This window comes from Penicillium psychrosexuale, assembly GCF_028828465.1.
Source record: "Penicillium psychrosexuale strain IBT 29551 chromosome Unknown utg000006l, whole genome shotgun sequence".
Classification (NCBI taxonomy): domain Eukaryota; kingdom Fungi; phylum Ascomycota; class Eurotiomycetes; order Eurotiales; family Aspergillaceae; genus Penicillium; species Penicillium psychrosexuale.
Genome location: NW_026643191.1, coordinates 905,290 through 925,370, shown reverse-complemented (window position 1 = coordinate 925,370; position 20,081 = coordinate 905,290). Strand labels below are relative to the sequence as shown.

Sequence of the window (20,081 nt, the reverse complement as noted above, 5' to 3'; positions counted from 1 at the left end):
AAAAAAACATCTCACGAGGACTACCATTGAGCTACTCAATGATAGAATAGTTAGAGTATTCTTGCTCCTTACAAATTGAAACTTCAGACTGAAGACAAATATAAAATTGCAAACAAAGTGATATATATAACCCAAGTGCTCCATACCTTGAACGAAATCCAATTGCAGCCAAGGCAGAGATTTCTGGCCAATGATATTCAATGATTCAACCACGAATCAGATAATGTCGGTGGAGCCAAAAATACAAAATACTTTGGGTGCCAAGATAAGCTTATCCTAGTTAGGTTAGATCAACGTGCTAACAGTGTTTACCTTATGGGAAGTTTCTGTTTAGTTCATACCTAGAAAGGTATGTAAGCCAGCTATTGTTGTACAACTTATAGCTAGACTACCAATGGTTTAGGCGCCTAGCAGTCAAGAAGATATATACTAGTACATACTAGGTCTTATGATGGTTCCGGCATCTAGAGGACCCTTTATGGTACCACAAATTCTATGCAATGTTGAAGGTCAGAGATTACACGGGAAATGAAGACGTTATGACGCGCACATGAAAATAGTGATCGTTCTGATCATCATTTCCTGGTGATCAGGGGATGTTGAATAATAAAACAAATTTGTAATAAAAGGGGGAGGGGATATGATTTGACACAATCATACCAAGCTCACAAATGGTCCATGCATATGGAGGTGACTTTATTTCTGAAACGTGTGAGCCGAGATGATACTAAACGAGGCTGTGCAATTGTGTGAACGCTATTTAGTAGATTTCCATGTTTCTATGTAGATCCTTATGCCATGCATCTGCAGTCTATTGATGATATTTTGATGATATTTTCTCTTGTGTCTTCTCAAAATTAATAGAAAAGTATACTATATCATGTGTATTACCATTGGAAGTGCTCTGGATTTGTAATGGTAGAAATAGAGTCCAACGGTCTTCCCGGCTCTAGAACCCTAGAGTAGACTAAGAACAATAATGTCTACAAAGTACTCCATAGTTAATGAGCTCTCGCTAACTAGTATTTCATTAGTGTTCGGAAAGGCTTACCCCCGGATCTAGAACTAAGAAACATAAAAATTCGGCAGAGATATCAGCCAATGACTCTTAGCTCTCCTTCCATTTTAGTGTTTATCTCTTGCCGCCTTTCGCTCAGAGTAAAATCGAGCACGCCCCTGTTGTATCACTGACTGCGCGCCTGATCGTCCCCGCACCCACTAAGTCACCCGTACCGTGCGGTTAAGCAATCCATTTACCTTTCCCACTCAGCCAACGTGGAGACTAGCCAAAATAAATCAGAGCTTTTGACTTTTTTAGTTTGCTATGATTAAGCCCCAAGAAAGATTCCTCTCTGACAACCAGGGCTATTTCGGCCGCAAAGAGAACCCCTTAACCGAAGCCCATTGCAACGTCTGGGATTGGGATCAACTGCGGATGATCAAGGTCAAAGGCAGCGCCAAAGTGTTACCGCCAGAGGAGGACAAAGAGTGCCTCATTCTGGCGCAATTTGCCGATCACCTGTCACCGCAAGTTCGCTCAATTACAGTCGACGATGATGGGCTTCTTACTGAAGTCTCAATGGATCCAAATGAGGATGACACTTTATTTGTTGCATACCTTCCCTTCTCGATGATTAAATCGCTCCCTGGTTGCTCGCTTGCCGATTGCCGTACAATCTATTACTCTGAACTCGAAGAGATTGATCGACTTGGACCAAGCGTTGATCTTTTATCCTATGAAGACGAATCTGGGACTCCTCAGAGGGTTGCCTTTAAATTCAACGTGATACAAAGGCCTTTAAGCATCCGGATGGCCTGGGACGAAGTCAACATCCTTAAGTGTCTGCCGCCGCATCCTAATATAGTACCATTTGATCGTGTTGTTCTCGAAGACGTGGAATCTCGGGTGATAGGATTCACAACAAAGTATATCCCAGGCGGAACTCTCGCCGATCCAACCAATCTGAATGTACCGTTCCGATTTGAGTGGCTAGAACAGCTTACCCAACTTGTGGATTTCCTAAATCTCGAACTAGGGATCATGCATCAAGATATTGCACCCCGGAATCTGCTTATCGATCCTGATACAAATAAGATCCTTCTCTTCGACTTCAATTGGGCTGTATCTAGGAAGGAACTTTTGCTAGATAGCCGCGATGATGTGATTGGCGTCGTATTCACGCTATACGAGATTATCACAAACGATACGCACTTCACGAGCATTCCCCACTGGGATCGACAGATGGACATGGTTCAGAGTATATCGGAGTGGACTTGCAACCGTGAACTTGACTCTGACGTATCGAAATTCCGCACCTTTTTGAATGAATGGGTTGCGAGACGCAATGGGGACATGGAAAGATATATCAACGCACCGAACCGACTTACATGGCCGGACCTGCCAACCCCGCCCGACCATAGTGTGCCTTTCCAGCTAGGCAATACCCGGGACGGAGAGCCATATATGAGAACAGGCGTGCGGTCTCGGCGCACCGCAATGAAGCTGGGGCAGTATTGCTTTCGCTGGGAGAGGCCACCTCAGAGCAGGTTGCTGAAAATGGCCAAGAATGGTGTATGAACCACCACGTTCAATCATCGAATCAAAATCAGACCATAGGCTAGTTCTGTTTGACTCTTTATTATAGTAAACAAGATTCTTGAATCATCCGTACATATTGTCCTCATCAGCACCAACCTCCCCATACTTCTAATCACGTGATATCGAGCAAGTCATCTCCGGACTGAAAGTTACTCAGGCCAATCCAGAAGCGCCCTCATAAAAGCGGCAGCTAAGAGGTCCCCACCCGACAGAAGAAATTCACGAAGTACTCCGTCCGTATGGAGTAGGCAGCGACATACAAATGTGGACCTGGAAATCTGAAATCTAAATTTGATTCATCATTAGCGAGGGACAAGGCAGACGAAATACTTACGCAATGCCCAGGAGAGTAGAGTAGTTACAACATACATTATATTAAGTTGATATTGAAAGTTACCATTGTAGTCTGTAGTCCGTACGTGGCGGTCCACTGTATGCGGCACACTCCACAGCTGGGGGCAACCGTTCCTTTGGCGCAGTGTAATACTTAATATTGGCATTATCCCGACTTTTGTCTTCTGCTAATAATAAGACCAAGGGCCAAGGACCCGCCTGATTCCGCCACGATCCATCAACCGCTTTCAGTAACTAGCGTTAGTACGCGTATACCGAAAGAGAAGAGGTTGGTTTCTTTGATCGGAGAATCGAGAATAAGATGCATATAAATAGTGTTAGTGGAGTGAAACAATAAAGGGCAGAAGGGGAGGACACTAAGTGAAACATAGAGAAACATAAAGAGGAAGCCTTGAAAGTGGCATGAAGGGGGGTGACAGTGGGTGGACATACGAAACAAACTCAAACAACAATACCCACCAATACCACACTGTGATTGGCTGTCCGATAGCCGCCCCTGTGGTGGTACAATACCATACCACATACCTTGTCAGTGGAATGGGCGACGACCTCGAATGTCTTTCAAATGTTCCCACGGACCCTTGTCGACTGTCCCTGAGTGAACAACCCGTGGACTCTTCCCTCTCACCCTCATTCTCTCATTGTCTCTCTTTTTTTCTTCTTCTTCTCTTCTGAAATCTAGGGACCGTTTGTCTTCACTACAAACCACTTTCTACCATTTCAAGCCTATTACTCCTTTACTCCTTTTTTTGGCCATACTGTGTATCGCCAGTCCACTCACTCTCGACCACTTCGCCTTTTCGCCCTACTCGGCCGTACTCTCATTCAGGCTATACACTCTCGTTGATCTACCAATACAGCTTCTTTCGATTCCATCAACCCCTTTACAACTACTTCTACGCCCCGCTTATATTCAAATGCCCCAGTGAAAGGCAAAACACCTGGATTCAACCCTGGCTTTCCGACAATTTGCGCCAAAACATACAGCACAGCCTCAGTCTGCAAGGAGACATCGAGGAATAATTCGACCCCACGGCTATCCAACAATAGTCCGCCGTACCAAAATTTCCGCATCCGGCGGCTGGCAACGTGGTACTCTGGAGTGCCATTGACACGGTACCTGTCAGATTTCCTCTCGCCCTGGTATACCACTGGCAACCTATCCAGTGCTTCACCTCTTCCTTATATCGAATATACACCAACATGCGGGTAATATCACTTCTCACCTGCTTCGTCGCCTTTCTGGCGCCGCTAGCCTCTGCCGTCCAACTCCTTGAATCCAATGCACTCAGCGTGTGCATGGAAAGTAGCAACTTCACGGCAACATATTTCAGCGTCATCTTCTACCCAGGAAACAACTCCCTCGTGGTCGGCTTCGATGGCGTCTCATACATCGAGGGTAAGGTTATTGCGGAGATGACCTTTACCGCATATGGCTACCAGGCATATCAGAGCACCCTTAATCCTTGTAAAATTAGTGGCATGGGTATGTGTCCCATGTCCGCTGGACCCATGGATTTGGGTCCGCTTTCTCTCGACCTCCCAGCAGGCACTTCAGCCAATATCCCTGGTATTGCCTTCAGCGTGCCTGATCTCGACGCAAAAGTGCGGATTGTCATCAGGACAGCTGACACCGAAGAAGAGATTGCTTGTGTCGAGGCCTCGCTTTCCAACGGCAAGACCGTTAATCAATCCGGAGTCTCGTGGACAACTGCTGTTATCTCCGGGTTAGGTCTCGCTGCATCCGCTATCACCTCCGGCCTAGGTCATTCCAACACTGCAGCTCACGTTGCGGCAAATGCGCTTTCTCTTTTCGGATTCATGCAGTCTCAAGCAATAATTGGCATGACCTCCGTTCATATGCCCCCGATCGTGGAAGCTTGGACCCAGAACTTCCAATGGAGCATGGGCATCATCCGCGTGGGATTCATCCAGACGATTGCTACCTGGTATCAGCGGTCAACCGGTGGAACTCCATCGACAGTTCTGTCACAGCTTGGGGATACTTCTGTGGAAGTCCTCAGGCGCCGTAAGCGTGCCTTGGTTGACCCGGCCATGAACCTCATGAGGAGAGCCGTGGGACCAATGATAGTTAAGCGAGGAAGTGGTATAGTCAAGAGAGCCGAGACAAGCCAGAAACTTCTTGTCATCCGAGGAATTGATCGTGTTGGATTCCGTGCGGACATGGAGGATACCAACATTTTCCTCACTGGCCTTATTTTCTTTGCGGTCTTTACCTGCATCGTCGTCATCATCGTTGCACTCTTCAAGGGAATTACTGAGTTACTTGTCAAGCATGGCAAAATGAAGAGCGACCGGTTCCAGGACTTCCGCAATGGGTGGAAGATCGTACTGCGTGGTATCTTGTTCCGACTGACTCTCATCGGGTTTCCCCAGATGTCTATCCTTTGCCTCTGGGAGTTCACTCAGCGTGATTCGCCGGCCGAGATTGTTTTGGCAGCGGTCATGCTCCTTTCTATGCTCGTCTCTCTTGGTTGGGCCTCTCAGAAGGTCATCCGTTTGGCAAAGCGTTCAGTTACCATGCACAAGAACCCGGCATATATTCTTTACTCCGACCCAACCTGTCTGAACAAGTGGGGCTTTTTGTATGTGCAGTACCGAGCAACGGCATACTACTTTGTCGTTCCGTTCCTCGTCTACACCTTGATCAAGGGTATGTTCATCGGCCTGAGCCAGGAAGCACCGGTCGTTCAGACAGTCGCTTTGGTGGTCCTTGAGCTAGGCATGCTTGTTGCGGTCTGCATTCTCCGTCCTTGGATGGATAAGAAGACCAACGTTTTCAACATCTCCATTGCGGTGATCAATTTTATCAACTCCATCTTCCTGCTCGTGTTCTCGGATGTGTTCGACCCCCCTGGAATGATGATCGGTGTCATGGGTGTCATCTTCTTCGTTTACAATGCCGTGTTTTCTTTGGTCCTCTTGATCTTGGTCCTGCTCGCCTCGATATATGCCGTTGTGTCGAAGAATCCCGACACTCGTTACCAGCCCATGCGCGACGATCGTGGCTCGTTCATCAAGTCCCAAACCCAGCTCACCACTGAATTGGATGCCTTGGGTGCTACTGCGCGTGGTGATATGAAGCCTGGACAATATAATAATAACAACCCATTCGACGACGATAGCGCTTCTATCTCTAGTGGAAACGGTGCTACCGTCGGCCGCCCAATGGAATCGACCTACTCCCTGCACGGGTCTGCCGTCCAAGCGCCTCGGTCCCCCGTTGACCCATCCGTGCCACTGTTCCCCAGTAACGCGTCAGGTCATCACAATCCTCCCCCCGGATACGACCATTACGGCCGGTCCCCTTCACCCGCGCCAAGGAGCTTTGATAACACCTCTCCTGTTGGCCAATCTGCTTTGTCGACGACATATCGAGCCCAGAACAGTGCCAGTCCTTGGCAACGAGGTGCTGGCTATGATCATTAAAAAATGCCATTGGTCTCTTATTTTGTCGCTTCCGAGATGAAGATATGTGATTTTGTTTTAGCGCGGGATACCGATGGTCTATGATTTTTCCATTCGCCATTCCTCTGGGTTCGGGTTTCTTTTCTCTTCTTCTTTTTTTGCTTCTGCGCAACGTCTGCAGCATCCTCGTCGCTCAGATAAACTTCTTTTCTTAATCCACTCCATTTCTTAATGGTTGTGCGCCTTTTTTTGTCATCTATTCCTTCCTTTCCCTTTACTTCTTCTCCTCGCTTCTTTTCTCCTTCTCTCTCTCCCTAAATCCTTTTGCCGTGTCTTTCCCTTGTTTTCACTTCCGCTGGGCGTTCTTTGATGCATTTGGGTATGGTGATTGGCCTTGGGGGTTCTCGTTTCTTTTTGTTGGCTTTGCACTATGTCTGCTGCCGATGAAATATATTCCAATTTCTCCGGTCGTCACCTGGGCAGCATCTCTCACTTTATACACCAGTATTCTGGAGATAATCCTAGTGTAAATATGAAACCGATGTCTACATGGATGTGGATATCGAAGTTTTTCTTTTGCAAGTTCCAGGGTCTTGGATATCGTAAAGAACTCAGACGCCATGTCTTTCGAAATCGACTAGAAACCAAGTGACAATTTTGTACGAAACACAACGTACGAACAGTAAAGAGACGTAAAAAAGAAACCGCTATTTTACACTAACAGTAAAGAGCAAAAAGACCCATGAGATGTCATGCCATGCCGACGACCCGCACGGAAAAAAAAGGTATCAGAAACAATCCACGTGCGAATCAACCCCAAGATCGTGATCATGATCGTAATCACCACCGCTGATCCATCCCACCAGGAGGTCCACCTCCAGGGGGAGGAGGATATCCCTCCAAGCCACGGGGGCCGGTAGGAATAGGCGACGGACCACCCGGCGCCATACCGTGCTGACCAGGGATAGGTGGGAAGCCAGCAACGCCGGGCGGGGGGATGGGGAAGTTCGGGAAGCCACCAGGGGGCGGGATCGGGAAGTTTGCGCCCTGGGGCATGTTGGGGAGAGGCGGGGGGGAAGCCGCCTGTTGGCGGGGTTCCGGTGGCGTTAGGGAAGGGCGGCGGGAAGGGAAGGCCGTGGGCTGGGTAAGAGGCATATTCATTAGCTTGGTACGATCCTGGGTAGGCTGGATATCCTTGGCTGGGGTTCTCGGGGATCCAGAGTGGGGGTGGGTGTGGAAGTGGGTGCGACATACGAGGGAGCATGCCTGGGGCGCCGGGGGCGCCTGGTGGAGGGATACCGAAGGGAGGAGGGGGCATGCCTGGTTGTCCTAGTGGCGTTAGCTTGGTTTCGGTTTCGGGTTGGTGTTTGGAGTCCCGGGAGGGAGAGCCATAGTCATACCAGGGAATCCGAAGGGAGGAGGGAAAGCGCTGGGGGCCATCATGTTGGGGGCTTGTTGGCCCTCTGCGGCGTAGGAGGAGGTAATGGAGTCGATGACGGACTGGGCCTTTTCTTGGCCGATCTCTGTAGGTGTTCACATGATTAGCTATTATTCAGTTGTTGGGTTGGGCGCCTTGCTGCGCCATCGGTCAGACGTACGTTGGTAGTAGTCTACCACGTTTCTCAGGTGGTTTCGACCGGAGTTATGCGCCTTGCGCACGCTCATCGAGTCGTGTGTCAGGTAGACATCACAGTAGTCGCCTAGAAGTTGAAGTGAGGAGTCAGCAATATGTCGATGGATGGGCTCAGCCGGCCGCAGTGAGGCGCATAGCCTCGTGTCGCATCATGCCCGGAATAGGCTATGACACGGCTTGGTCTGTCTACATGTGGATTTGCGGCAAAACCTACAGAAGAGTGCATGGGACGTTAGCTTTCAGTTGCAAAGATAGAGACCAAAGGGTACTTATATTTGGGCATATTGCCGGTTCTGCAGCAAGTACCTTGCTGTCGTCGCGCGAAAGAGGAAAATTCCCTTTCGGGATGGGTCTCGTTCAGAGACGGAGATCTTGGCTAGCAAAAACTGTCCTGATTTGCAATAGCGTGGTTTGAGGTAGAATCTCGGAAGTCAAACCTCGGTGACGCAAATAAGAGAGAAATTGAGATAGTAGGATCGGCAAGTTGTTAGGAGCTCGATGGTGAGGGTTGTCGGGCGGTCTGCAGTGGCAAAATAGTGGCTTATCGGCTCTCCAACAACTTTGACAAGACAGCGCACCTCTCGGTAAGGGAGTGAATTCTGATCGAAATAATGATGTCAATTCCAACTTGCTAGTACAGTTGTTCCATCAAGTCCATATCAGCACTTGAAATTGAGGCAGAAATCCCCTTCGGCGAAAAATATACGATATTCATTCACTCATTACTACACTTGCACATTCTGCTACTCCGGGCATGGCAATGAACCCTCCAGTCTAGGACCGTGTCTAAGTTGAAATATTAAACAATACCATGAACAGTCAAGATATGACACTTCTGCTTTCTAATGCCAGCCTTGATGCCATACTTGCGCACACCTGGCCAGACTGATGGCTTTACAGTCGGTTGTCGTAAGTGAAGAGATTGGATTGTATTGAACTGATTTACATCCCAGATCAATCTTCAAACCCAGAGTAGTAGCTTAAACCAACTATCCTCGAGAGAGCCGGTTCACATATCCCACTTGCTTGCGACAGCCGGGGACAAGACGCCATTGACAACTCCCCCCTGTCCTCTCAGATTCAAAACCTGCTCACCCTCTTCATGCTCAATTTCAAGTTTTCCGTTATCCGCGCTCCGAGCGAATTCCACGATCATTTGGAGCAAGCTGGCAAACTTGCCCAAAGCCGGTTGCTGGGTCTCCTCCCACTGCTTCACATCATCCCGCACGTCGCGAACCTGAACATGCCTGAATCGACCAGCTGTATGGTGGGCTAGAATGAAGTTGGGAGTCCGCGAAATCCACAACCGGGGCAGTTCTTCCTCAATAACGACACTGCCCTTTTTAGCGCGAGACCGAGTCTTCAGGTCAAAGACTGCACACTGTGGAATGCGCCGGCCTTGTCTTGCAATGTCAAGCTGCTTCGGTTCCATTTCTGTAATGGCCGAGGGGACACCTGAAATTGTCACTTTTTCGATGGACAGCAAAGCTTCTGGGTCGATACTATCCTTCGGGGTAACAGGATGTTCTTCGATTTCGTTATCCAGGACCAGGTCGGGCAAAAAGCCGTCCCCTTCAAAACGTACCAAGCACTGCATGCCGGCAAAATCATACTTCATCACCCGTTGGTGGGACAGGGACCCGCCCACACTTGCATTCCACGTGGTGTATGCTTCCGGGAAAGTATGCCCATAACCGTGGATATCGGGAAACACCTCAGTGGGCGAATTTTCCCTTCTGATGAAGAATACTGTCTTGCCGAGTACCTCAACTAGCATCCTAAAGGGCTTACCCTGCCCAGATGCAAAGCGTCGCAGGTTCCCCATTGTACTGTTGCACCCAATGATGTCCACACTGGTAATGGGGAACTCAGGGTTGTCTGTGAGTATTGCTTGTACCATTGGCTCCAGAGGATAGGTGGGGTATTGTGCGGCATTTCGATCACGATAATAATGACCACTGTCTTGTGAAAGTGCGGGAGAATCGGACAGAGGCGTCCACTTTGGTGGTTCACCTAGGAATATGTCAGTTAACACAAAGGTGATGAACAGTGCCTTGGTTATCGGACATTATCCTCTTACCTGGAACGATTATCTTTCTCTTTTCCCCACCAAGCCAGTTGTAGGATGTCAGATATTGACTGTTCGTGATTCGAGATATGTCTTCATCTTGATCAGGTGCCGGACTCTCGATTTCATTGAGGTAGATTGTGACAATGATATCTCCTAGCGGAGGTGCTGGTGAACTGGTCTGGGTTACATATGCTCCTCCTCTTCCTCTCCATTGTCCTCGTCCTCGTCCTCTTCCTCTTCCTCTTCCTTGTGGAGACATCGTGGTAGACTCTAATGGTCAGGAAGCAGCACGACGAAGTATGTGTATGTAGGCAGAAGAACAATCAACGACAGATACAAAAAAAGCCTTAGGTACTTTTTGTTTGTTGTCTCACGTTATGCTGCGGGGGCATAGACCCCTGTCGCCACGTCACATACTGTGCTTCATGCATTGGTCTATTCCTGCGCATTCTTGCGTTTGTTGGGTTTTGCTGCACATAGCCCAACTGCGCATTATCAGCTAAAAGCCTACAAGGCAGACTGCATCTGCATTAGTCTAACTGTGCTCTGCTTTGTTGGCAATGCGGAATCTAAACTGTTTCTTATCTCTCGACTCTGATATCTTTCTACACCTTTTATTCTATCTGTCTCTGCCACTTTGATCTTGTAATCTATGTTAAGTCTCATTCGCTATCATGTCTAAAAATATTCGATCGGAGCGACTGGCCAAATATTTTAAAGAGGTTGTCCAGGGAAAGCATGAAGTCCAGGATCAGAACAGTTTCAAGCGATTTATTGAAGCAACCCTGGACCAGGGTGACCCCAGCATTGTCGTTCAGCGAATCATCTCAAGCCAAAGCGCTCTGAATGCCTTGCGAAATGGACTGAGGTTTAACCTAACCCCGACCTTCATCAACGGGTACACCGCGAAGTTTATTCAATACCTGAACCACCGCGAAGTCAAGCTCCTCTGCAACGGCCAATTTCTCGAGCAGCTTCTTCTGATTATCTTGGAGCCGCGCACCCTCTGGGGTGCATTTCTGGAGGCGTTCCGTACTCGCAAACTGGAGGATCATGCGATCCAGGCTTTATGCTGGTTGATGGCGGAGTTGCTTTCGTTGCCTCCCTCTTGTAGGGTAGACGTTAGAGCTGATGCTCAGGCTGTTTTGAACGATGGATCGCTTTTCTCTTCCCCCTCGGTTGACATACGAAACTCGGGCCACAAGATTAGATACCTTCTGGAGATGAAATCACATGCAACCACCGTCCAAGACTCTGAGATCACTGCAGGTGGTCGGCACGATAATGATTTTGCTGATTTTCGCTTGACGGCCATTCTTCCTACGGCCGATGAGATGGGATGTACGGAGAAACCCTTTTATCGCCGTGCTGAAGACATCGCACAGCTGTCCAGTGGCCAACGCATTGCCGGTCATGTTGACAATCAGTTTCGCCTTTTGCGAGAAGATATGCTCTCGGAGCTCCGCGAAGACTTGCAAATTGCAACAGGCGCAAAGAAGGGGCGACGCTCGGCTTTCCACTTGAGAAATCTCAATCTTTCTCATGTCCGCTGCACTGCTAGAACCCCAAACCACCTTCGACCATGTACGATCGGCGTGACTGCCCAATATGGCCTTGAAAAGCTCAAGAACCTCTCAAAGGATGATCGCAAAGCCTTCTTAAACAACACGCCTCAGTTTGTGAAGCATCGTGCTTTTGGTTGCTTGATTAGGGACACAGAGATCGTGGCTTTTGCCACAATCGAACGAGAAATTGATGAACTGTTATTCAAAATGCCAGTTGTTATGCTGCGTATTACAGGTGAAGAAGCCCTCAAAAAGTCACTACTTTACCTGAAACTCTACAATGACGTGGAGTTCCTGCTTGTTGACACAGCAATGTTTGCATACGAGCCAATTTTGAAGGGCTTGCAGGAGAGGATTGAGTTGCCTCTCACAGAGGAGTTGTTCCTTTACGAAAAAGGCCAGCCGGTGCAGGATTCAAGCCTAGTTCCTCGGAATTTGGTCAATATGCTAAAGGAAGAATACGGATGTAATATCCAGCGCACCCTTAAAACCTCGATGTCAGTGACACTAGACTCTTCACAGTTAGATTCTCTGTTGGCTGGGTTGACACAGAGAGTGAGTCTTATTCAAGGACCCCCAGGTAAGATCATGCGGATCGTCTCATTATCCTCCCACTATCATCTCAGTATCCTCTCATGATATTCTCATTTCTATAACCAAGGACATTAAACTGACAGTATGAGCTCCAGGTACCGGCAAGTCGTTCATAGGTGCTCTTCTCGCAAAGGCCCTGCATGATAACGCTAAAGACAAAATCCTGGTTATGTGCTACACAAATCATGCCTTGGATCAGTTCTTGGAAGACTTACTAGACGTTGGTATCAATCCCTCTGCTATCGTAAGACTCGGGTCCAAGTCTTCACAACGCACCGAGCCGCTTGGGTTGTTTAAGCAGCACTCGTCCTACAATAGGGATCAAACCACCTGGAACACAATCCATTCACTCGAAGCGGTCGCAAATGAACAAAAGGACAATTTGAATGACTCCTTCCAAGCCTACAAGAATCTCACAGCTAATGCTGCATCTATCTTGGACTATCTGGAGTTTGAAGAACCAGAATACTTTGCAGCTCTGACCGTACCGGAGCCGGGGGAACCAAACAGCATGGCCGTGGTCGATAAGAGTGGAAAAACAATCAGGAAAGACTACCTTTATCACCGATGGATCCGCAACCAGGACGCAGGGGTATGTTCTGATCTTCTTCCCGCTCATTGTCAGGACATCTGGGCACTCGATCAGAAAATACGGGACGAGAAAAACAGCTCTTGGAAGAGAGCTCTGCTGAGGGAACAGGCGGAGTCTTTGGGCGTCAGCATAGCATTGTTCAACAAAAGCCAAAGCCAACTGAGCGCTACCCTGGGTGAGAAAAACCGGAAAATCTTGAAATCAAAGCGAATCATCGGCTGTACCACTACAGCGGCGGCAATGTATTCCGAGGACATTCGACATGCTTCCCCTGGCATCGTGCTTCTTGAAGAAGCGGGTGAGATCCTTGAGTCGCATGTGCTCACCGCAATGACACCGGAGACCAAGCATTTGATCTTGATAGGAGATCATCAGCAGCTACGACCAAAAGTCAACAGCTACAGTTTGAGCACAGAGAAAGGCGATGGCTATGACCTGAACGTCTCCCTTTTCGAAAGACTCATACATGCCGGATTTCCACATACGACACTGGTCAAGCAACATAGAATGTGTCCCGAGATCTCAAGTCTTGTACGCAACCTCACCTATCCTGGGCTGGAAGACGATAAAAAGACCAAGAATCGTCCTCAGCCACGAGGTCTGTGCGACAGAGTGATATTTTTCCATCATCAAAACCCGGAAGACATTTTTGTCCAGGTCTCTGACCGGGACGATGAGAATTCAAAGCAAAGTAAGACAAATGTATTCGAGGCAGAGATCGTCCTCAAGATCGTGAAGTATCTCGGACAGCAGGGATATGGAACAGACAAGCTGGTCGTGTTGACTCCATATTTGGGTCAGCTGAGTCTACTGAGACAGACTCTAAGCAAACAGAACGACCCAGTTCTGAATGACCTCGACTCCCACAACCTTGTCAAAGCAGGCCTTCTGTCGCAGGCTGGTGCCTCCCATTCGAAGCGTCCAATCAAGCTGTCTACAATTGGTAAGTATGGAGAAGTAATTAGGTGCAAGCAAAGTCTGACCTGAGAAAATAGACAACTTCCAAGGAGAAGAGAGTGAGATAGTCATAGCGTCACTCACCCGCAGCAATCAAGTTGGCGACATAGGATTCATGGCAGCCCCCGAGCGCCTCAACGTCCTCCTTTCCCGAGCGCGAAATGTCCTCATTCTGGTTGGAAACTCGGAAACATTCGTCTCTAGTCGGAAGGGCCAAAAGCACTGGAAGCCGCTAATCGACCAACTGAAGTCAGAGGGGCATCTATACGATGGACTGCCCGTCCAATGCGAAAAGCATCCGCAGACAAATTCTATTCTCCGAACAGCGGAGGACTTCGATAGAGAATGCCCAGACGGAGGATGCTCTGCCCCTTGGTAGGTTTACCAGAACTTTTGCTGATATCTTAATACTGACTTTCCCATAGCGGCGTGAAACTGAGTTGCGGAGTACACGAGTGCCCCTCAAAATGTCACCAGCTTCTGGATCACTCAAAAATGAAGTGCACAAAAATGGTTAAATGGAAGTGTTCCCGCGGTCATTCCTTGTCTCTGTCCTGTTCCCAGGCCAAGGGCTCATGTCGTTTCTGCATCCAAGAAGATCAGGTAAAAGAGCGCAAGCGCCAACGCGATATCAGACTAGAGATAGAACGGCAAAGAAAACAGAACGAGTACGCCCGGCAGCTTGCAGAGGCTCAGGAGGAGGCTTCTCATCTCAAGCGTGTGCGACGCGATGAATTCGATGATATGGAGCGAGCGAAGGTCCTTGAACAATACCGCCAGGAAATTGAGGATTTGAAGAACCCTCCGCGCCCTGTATCTCCTCAGCGGAAATTGAGCTCTGGGGCCATTCCCAGCACGCCCCCAACTATCACGGAAGCAAGCTCGGATTTCAGTGCCACAGGCACTCAAAGCCGTAGTGTGCAGCCTCCAAGTCGACAAGTCATGCCATCACAAAAGATGTCCGCGGCTCAAGCAGACTGGAAGTATCAAAAGAAGTTCCTCAACGCTCAAAGCCAGGAGATCGACAAGTTAATCGACATGATCGGACTTGAATCAGTGAAGACAAAGTTCTTGTCGATCAAAGCTAAAGTGGACGTCGCAATTAGACAGAACATTGATATGAGCCACGATCGATTCGGATCTGTATTGCTCGGGAATCCCGGTAGCGGGAAAACAACCGTTGCGCGTCTATACGCGAAGTTCCTATCGTCCATGGGGATCATTCCCGGCGACAAATTCATCGAGACAACCGGGTCCAGACTCGCGAACGATGGTGTCTCGGGATGCCAAAAAATCATCGAAACCCTCCTGAAAGACGGCGGCGGGGCCATCTTCATTGATGAAGCGTATCAGCTCGTCGGCAGCAGTTTTAGCGGCACCCAGGTTCTAGACTTCCTCTTAGCTGAGGTTGAAAACCTCACTGGAAAGGTGGTCTTCATTCTTGCGGGATATCAACGACCGATGGAGAAGTTCTTCGCGCACAATCCCGGGCTTCCTAGTCGTTTCCCAAATGAGCTCAAGTTTGATGATTTCGACGACGCTGAGTTGATGCAGATTTTGGTCGGGTGCATCGAAAAGACATACAAAAAGCAGATGAAGGTCGAGGATAACCTTGGCGGACTTTACTGTCGCATTGTAGCTCGTCGGGTTGGGAGCGGACGTGGTCGTGAGGGATTCGCCAATGCAAGAGCCGTTGAGAATGCCATGGCCAAGATTTCCGAACGGCAGGCTGCACGGCTCAGCCGGGAAACACGACAGGGTGCGAGCAAGGTTGATGATTTCTTCCTGAGCAAGGAAGACATGATCGGGCCAGATCCATCGCAGGCTTTGAAATCATCCAATGCTTGGCAAAAGCTGCAGACTATGATTGGTTTGGACTCTGTGAAGAAGACGGTGGAGGCCATACTAGACACCATGCGATACAACTACCAGCGTGAGCTGGATGAGAAGCCCCTGGTTGAGTACAGTCTCAACAAAGTTTTCTTGGGAAATCCCGGAACGGGGAAAACCTCTATCGCAAAGATCTACGGTCAGATACTTGTGGATATCGGGTTTTTGTCCAATGGCGAAGGTATGTGAGCTCCTCGGCTGTCTATGAGATTTACTGACAATCGCAGTGGTGGTAAAGAACCCGTCAGACTTCGTTGGCAGTGTGATTGGAGAGTCCGAAAAGAACACCAAAGGGATACTTGCATCTACATTGGGAAAGGTTCTAGTCATCGACGAGGCCTATGGACTGTTCTCTGGAGGTACCTCGGATGGGACAGGTTCCAACAGTGACCCATACCGAGCTGCCGTGATAGACACCATCGTGGCAGAAGTGCAAAGCACACCTGGTGACGATAGGTGCGTCTTGCTTCTAGGTTACAAGGATCTTATGGAAGAGATGTTTCAAAAGGTCAACCCTGGCCTCACCCGACGTTTTCCAATTGACCAGGCATTTGTCTTCGAGGACTTCACCTCGAGTGAGCTGGATGCGATTTTGGACCTCAAGCTCAAAGAGCAAGGGTTTGGAATAACTGATCGTGGCCGCTGTGTGGTATTGGAGATGCTCGAGCGTTCTCGGAATCGGCCGCATTTTGGAAATGCAGGCGAGATTGATATTCTCCTCAACGCCGCCAAGATGCGGTATCAAAAGCGCCTCTCTTCCATCAAACGCCCCGGTTCTGTTCCGGATTCTGTGCTTGATGCTTCTGACTTTGACGAAGACTTTGATCGCGCGGATAAGAAGGAAAGTGTTGCGAAGATGTTCGAAGGCGTCATAGGATGTGAAAGTATCGTTGCCAAACTGGAAGGCTATCGGCAAATGGTTCAGAGCCTCAGACGACTGGACTTGGATCCGAGCACGCAGTTGCCGTTTAACTTTGTTTTCCGTGGTCCTCCAGGTATACACCTCTCTGCTCAGTCTTTGTCCGCCGAATATTGCTGACATTTAAATCCTAGGTACCGGAAAAACGAGCACAGCTAGAAAGATGGGGCAAGTCTACTATGACATGGGCTTGTTAGCTTCGAGTGAAGTGGTCGAAACCTCAGCGACGGACTTGGTGGGTCAATATATAGGCCATACAGGCCCGAAGACTCAGCAAGTCCTCGAACGTGGCCTTGGAAAAGTCTTGTTCATTGACGAAGCCTATCGGCTCGCTGAGGGACATTTCGCCAAAGAGGCCATGGATGAGATTGTGGATGCCATTACCAAGCCCAAGTTTGCTCAAAAGCTGATCATCATTCTGGCCGGTTATGATGGAGACATCAACCGTCTCATGTCAATCAATCCGGGGCTCACCAGTCGCTTCCCAGAGTCTCTTCAATTTGACCCATTGTCCTCAGCAGACTGTGTCAACTTAGTTTACGAGCTCTTGTTAAAAGAAAAAAGAGACCTCCTCAACAGATCACAGGCTCAGTTCGATCTAGTCTGCTTGGAGAGTCTAGATTTCGACTTTATGAAGGGAATGTCGCAGCGCTTTGATAGACTTGCGAAATCTGCAGGCTGGGCAAATGCACGAGACGTTGGAACGCTTACGAAGACAATCTTTGGCAAAACTCTTCTGTCATCTAGTGGGAAGAAGCTGGTGCTGAGCGAAGACACGGTGCTCGAAGCCCTCGACTCAATGATCAATGAGCGATCCAGCCGGGAAGTCTATCCGCAAAACGGTCTATCAACTGCGATCAAAGCGGCAGAGCAAACAGACCTGGCTGTACGCACTCAACCTTTGAGTAAGCCTGTCACCAAGCTGGACAATCAAAGCTCGGTCTCCGAGAATGAGGCCTCCAAGGAACCAGACATGACAGAGCCCAAGACAGAGAATTCCATTGCCACCGCAAAGCGAGATGCCGATGTTACAGACGAAGTGTGGCATCAACTCGAAAAGGACAAGGCTCTAGCAGAAGCCAAAGAGAAAGAGTACTTGCGTTTGAAAGAGGAATATGATAAGCAGAAGCAGGAGATATTGAAATTGAAGGCGGAGGAGGAAAAGGCCGCGCGGGAGCTGGAGGAGGCCAAAAGGAAAGCAGACGAAGATGCCAAAAGACTCCTCGAACAAGCCCGACTCAAGCTTGAGATGGAACGCAGGAGGCAGGAAGAGATCTTGGAGAAACTCCGCAAGCAGCAAGAGGCTTTGGCCGAGGCTCGCCGCAAGGAACAAGCTAATCAGATGAAGCTGAGGACCATGGGAGTCTGTGTTGCTGGCTATAAATGGCTTAAACAAAGTGGCGGTTACCGATGTGCTGGTGGTTCTCACTGGGTGTCAGATGCTGCGCTTGGAAGTTCCTGAGGTTGGGATATTGCATTGAGAATAGAATGTCATTAACATCTAATGAAGTCAGGTAGATCGCTATTCATATTTGTTTGCTCTTTAGCAAATTGGAAAGACTCTTCAGGAAGTGCACCTACAGTAGACATCGCGACAACGTATAGTTCACAACGCATCAAACGCTTACGTCGTCACACATTCACATTGCCATAAATTTCACACGACCTGTCGCATTACCTTAGTCCTTTCTTCATTCCATCAACCAATTCCCTAAACCAAGTTCCCAAATCACGTTTCTTCAAATGGCAACCGCCACAATGAACATTGATCAACTTGCCAACGGGATGAAGATCCTCACGGTGAACACCGAGCTGCTGATCTCCCTCATCAACGGCGACCTCGTAGCCAGCCCGATCGGCGCCTCCACCCTGCGCATGTCAGTGCGGCTCACCGAGCTCCCTGCCTATGTCACAAACCCAACCTTCGTCTTCGAAGACCCCAAGGCATTCGAGGTCTACCTCGCCAGCACCGCACCGAACGCAACCGCGACCAAGCTCCGCCTCGCCCCCCTGCACCGGTTCATCGGCAGACGATTCCCCGAGCTGAGCCTCCGCGGCCTGTCCGGCGACGGATACTGCCGCCTGTCTCGCAACGAGCCGATCGAGGTCCGCGAGTTCTTCATGGCACTGCCGTTCCCGTACCCGAGCATGGACGGCGTCTTCATCGACTACGTCACCCACCCCGAGGGCTTGGAGTTCATCACCCTCAACTCGGATTGGAGGGCTGCTTGTCGCGCTGTCCCGGTGGGACACAACGTGCAGGAGGTCATCATTGATCTCACCGGCGCGGAGAGACTCAATTCGAGCTACGTCTCGCGTTTGGTGCAGTTTGTGACTACCATTCTCGCTATGAAGGCCAAGGGCTCGTTCTCCAGTCGTCTTCGTGCCGATGAGCCCTACCAGTGGATGCAGTGTGTCGCGGGCGCTATGGTTAGCAAGGTGGTTCCTGGCAGTGCGGCTCGTGACGACATCCGATCTTAAGTGTCCGGATTTGGCAAGACGGGTGATGAGCCTGCTTGCTAGGTTGGCTCACAGGAACTGAGAATTGGAACTGGGCATGTCTCCGTTGGGATTTTGTCTTTCCAAGGGATATTTCATGATCGTTGGAGCTTGGTGGAGATACTGGAATGGAAATAAGCTTATCAAGACATCAAGACCTAGCCGGGTAAATTTCGGAGATTTACATTCTGCATAATTCACCGATGACTAAATTCGTAAAAGTATTCCCCTCCAAGTCCATTGCCCCTCAATCCCTCTATCATTCACCTCTAAACAATCATGGTTTACACAATCGTCGTCCGTATGTGATACCCCTCGTGTTGCTATTCCCAATGCTGACAGTCATAGACCTCCGTGCCAAGCCGGACGAAGAGTCCATCTCCAAGCTCAAGGCCAAGCTCGTTGAAGCTTCCAACGTCTACTCGAACGACAAGGAAACCCTCTCCTGGTTTGTGTCGCAGTCCGTCTTCGACAAGCAGGATTTCACCATCGTCGAGCGCTACGCCCAGGAATCGTCGCAGCAGTACCACCTCAACAACCCTTACTGGAAGACTTTCGACCCCTACGTCATTCCTCTGTTGGAGAAGGATATGGATATGCACCGCTTGGAGGAGTTGGAGGGCTCTAAGATGTAAATTAGAAGAGAACTACTGTACACACACCCTCAAACCGACATTTGCCTATCTACACACCCGTTCAATTTGGCTAGCATTTTTGGCTGAATATATATAATTCGATCTGGTAACCTTGGAGCTATCCTTAATGACATAACCATCATATGACCTTTTCTACCCTTAGTTTTGGAACTGCTAAGAAATTAGTCATAGATGATAGATGTCGGCTAATTCTACAACAATGCCAGTCAAAGAAATAAGAGACGGTTCGAGAAGGAGTCTAGGTGCCGGCCGATCATATTCCCCCCACATCAACCCAACATAGACCGCTGTCTCAGCCGTAAACCAACGGAGTTAACCGATTC

At 49.1% G+C, this 20,081-nt stretch overlaps 7 protein-coding genes across 7 annotated transcripts; 5 read left to right on the top strand and 2 right to left on the bottom strand.

Annotated features, from left to right (window-relative positions):
• Positions 1–1,324: 1,324 nt before the first annotated feature.
• On the top strand, positions 1,325–2,578 carry N7518_010183 (uncharacterized protein; the record flags this gene model as incomplete). Its single annotated transcript, XM_057191109.1, has 1 exon — positions 1,325–2,578. One exon carries the CDS (start codon positions 1,325–1,327, stop codon positions 2,576–2,578), a length of 1,254 nt encoding a protein of 417 aa, XP_057037245.1.
• Positions 2,579–4,156: 1,578 nt separating this feature from the next.
• N7518_010182 (transient receptor potential ion channel family protein) lies at positions 4,157–6,403 on the top strand (the record flags this gene model as incomplete). Its single annotated transcript, XM_057191108.1, has 1 exon — positions 4,157–6,403. The coding sequence occupies one exon, from the start codon at positions 4,157–4,159 to the stop codon at positions 6,401–6,403; it is 2,247 nt and encodes a 748-aa protein (XP_057037244.1).
• An 819-nt stretch (positions 6,404–7,222) lies between these two features.
• N7518_010181 (putative U1 snRNP complex component Yhc1) lies at positions 7,223–8,047 on the bottom strand (the record flags this gene model as incomplete). Its single annotated transcript, XM_057191107.1, has 4 exons — positions 7,223–7,581; positions 7,637–7,711; positions 7,783–7,905; positions 7,981–8,047. 4 exons carry the CDS (start codon positions 8,045–8,047, stop codon positions 7,223–7,225), a joined length of 624 nt encoding a protein of 207 aa, XP_057037243.1.
• Positions 8,048–9,024: 977 nt separating this feature from the next.
• Positions 9,025–10,345, bottom strand: N7518_010180 (uncharacterized protein; the record flags this gene model as incomplete). The annotated part of the gene is made up of 2 exons (XM_057191106.1): positions 9,025–10,028; positions 10,096–10,345. 2 exons carry the CDS (start codon positions 10,343–10,345, stop codon positions 9,025–9,027), a joined length of 1,254 nt encoding a protein of 417 aa, XP_057037242.1.
• Positions 10,346–10,760: 415 nt separating this feature from the next.
• GbpA lies at positions 10,761–18,065 on the top strand (the record flags this gene model as incomplete). The annotated part of the gene is made up of 6 exons (XM_057191105.1): positions 10,761–12,231; positions 12,341–13,780; positions 13,833–14,169; positions 14,220–15,865; positions 15,912–16,679; positions 16,738–18,065. 6 exons carry the CDS (start codon positions 10,761–10,763, stop codon positions 18,063–18,065), a joined length of 6,990 nt encoding a protein of 2,329 aa, XP_057037241.1.
• A 281-nt stretch (positions 18,066–18,346) lies between these two features.
• N7518_010178 (uncharacterized protein) lies at positions 18,347–19,084 on the top strand (the record flags this gene model as incomplete). The annotated part of the gene is made up of 1 exon (XM_057191104.1): positions 18,347–19,084. One exon carries the CDS (start codon positions 18,347–18,349, stop codon positions 19,082–19,084), a length of 738 nt encoding a protein of 245 aa, XP_057037240.1.
• A 297-nt stretch (positions 19,085–19,381) lies between these two features.
• N7518_010177 (putative quinol monooxygenase) lies at positions 19,382–19,737 on the top strand (the record flags this gene model as incomplete). Its single annotated transcript, XM_057191103.1, has 2 exons — positions 19,382–19,403; positions 19,451–19,737. 2 exons carry the CDS (start codon positions 19,382–19,384, stop codon positions 19,735–19,737), a joined length of 309 nt encoding a protein of 102 aa, XP_057037239.1.
• Positions 19,738–20,081: the final 344 nt, after the last annotated feature.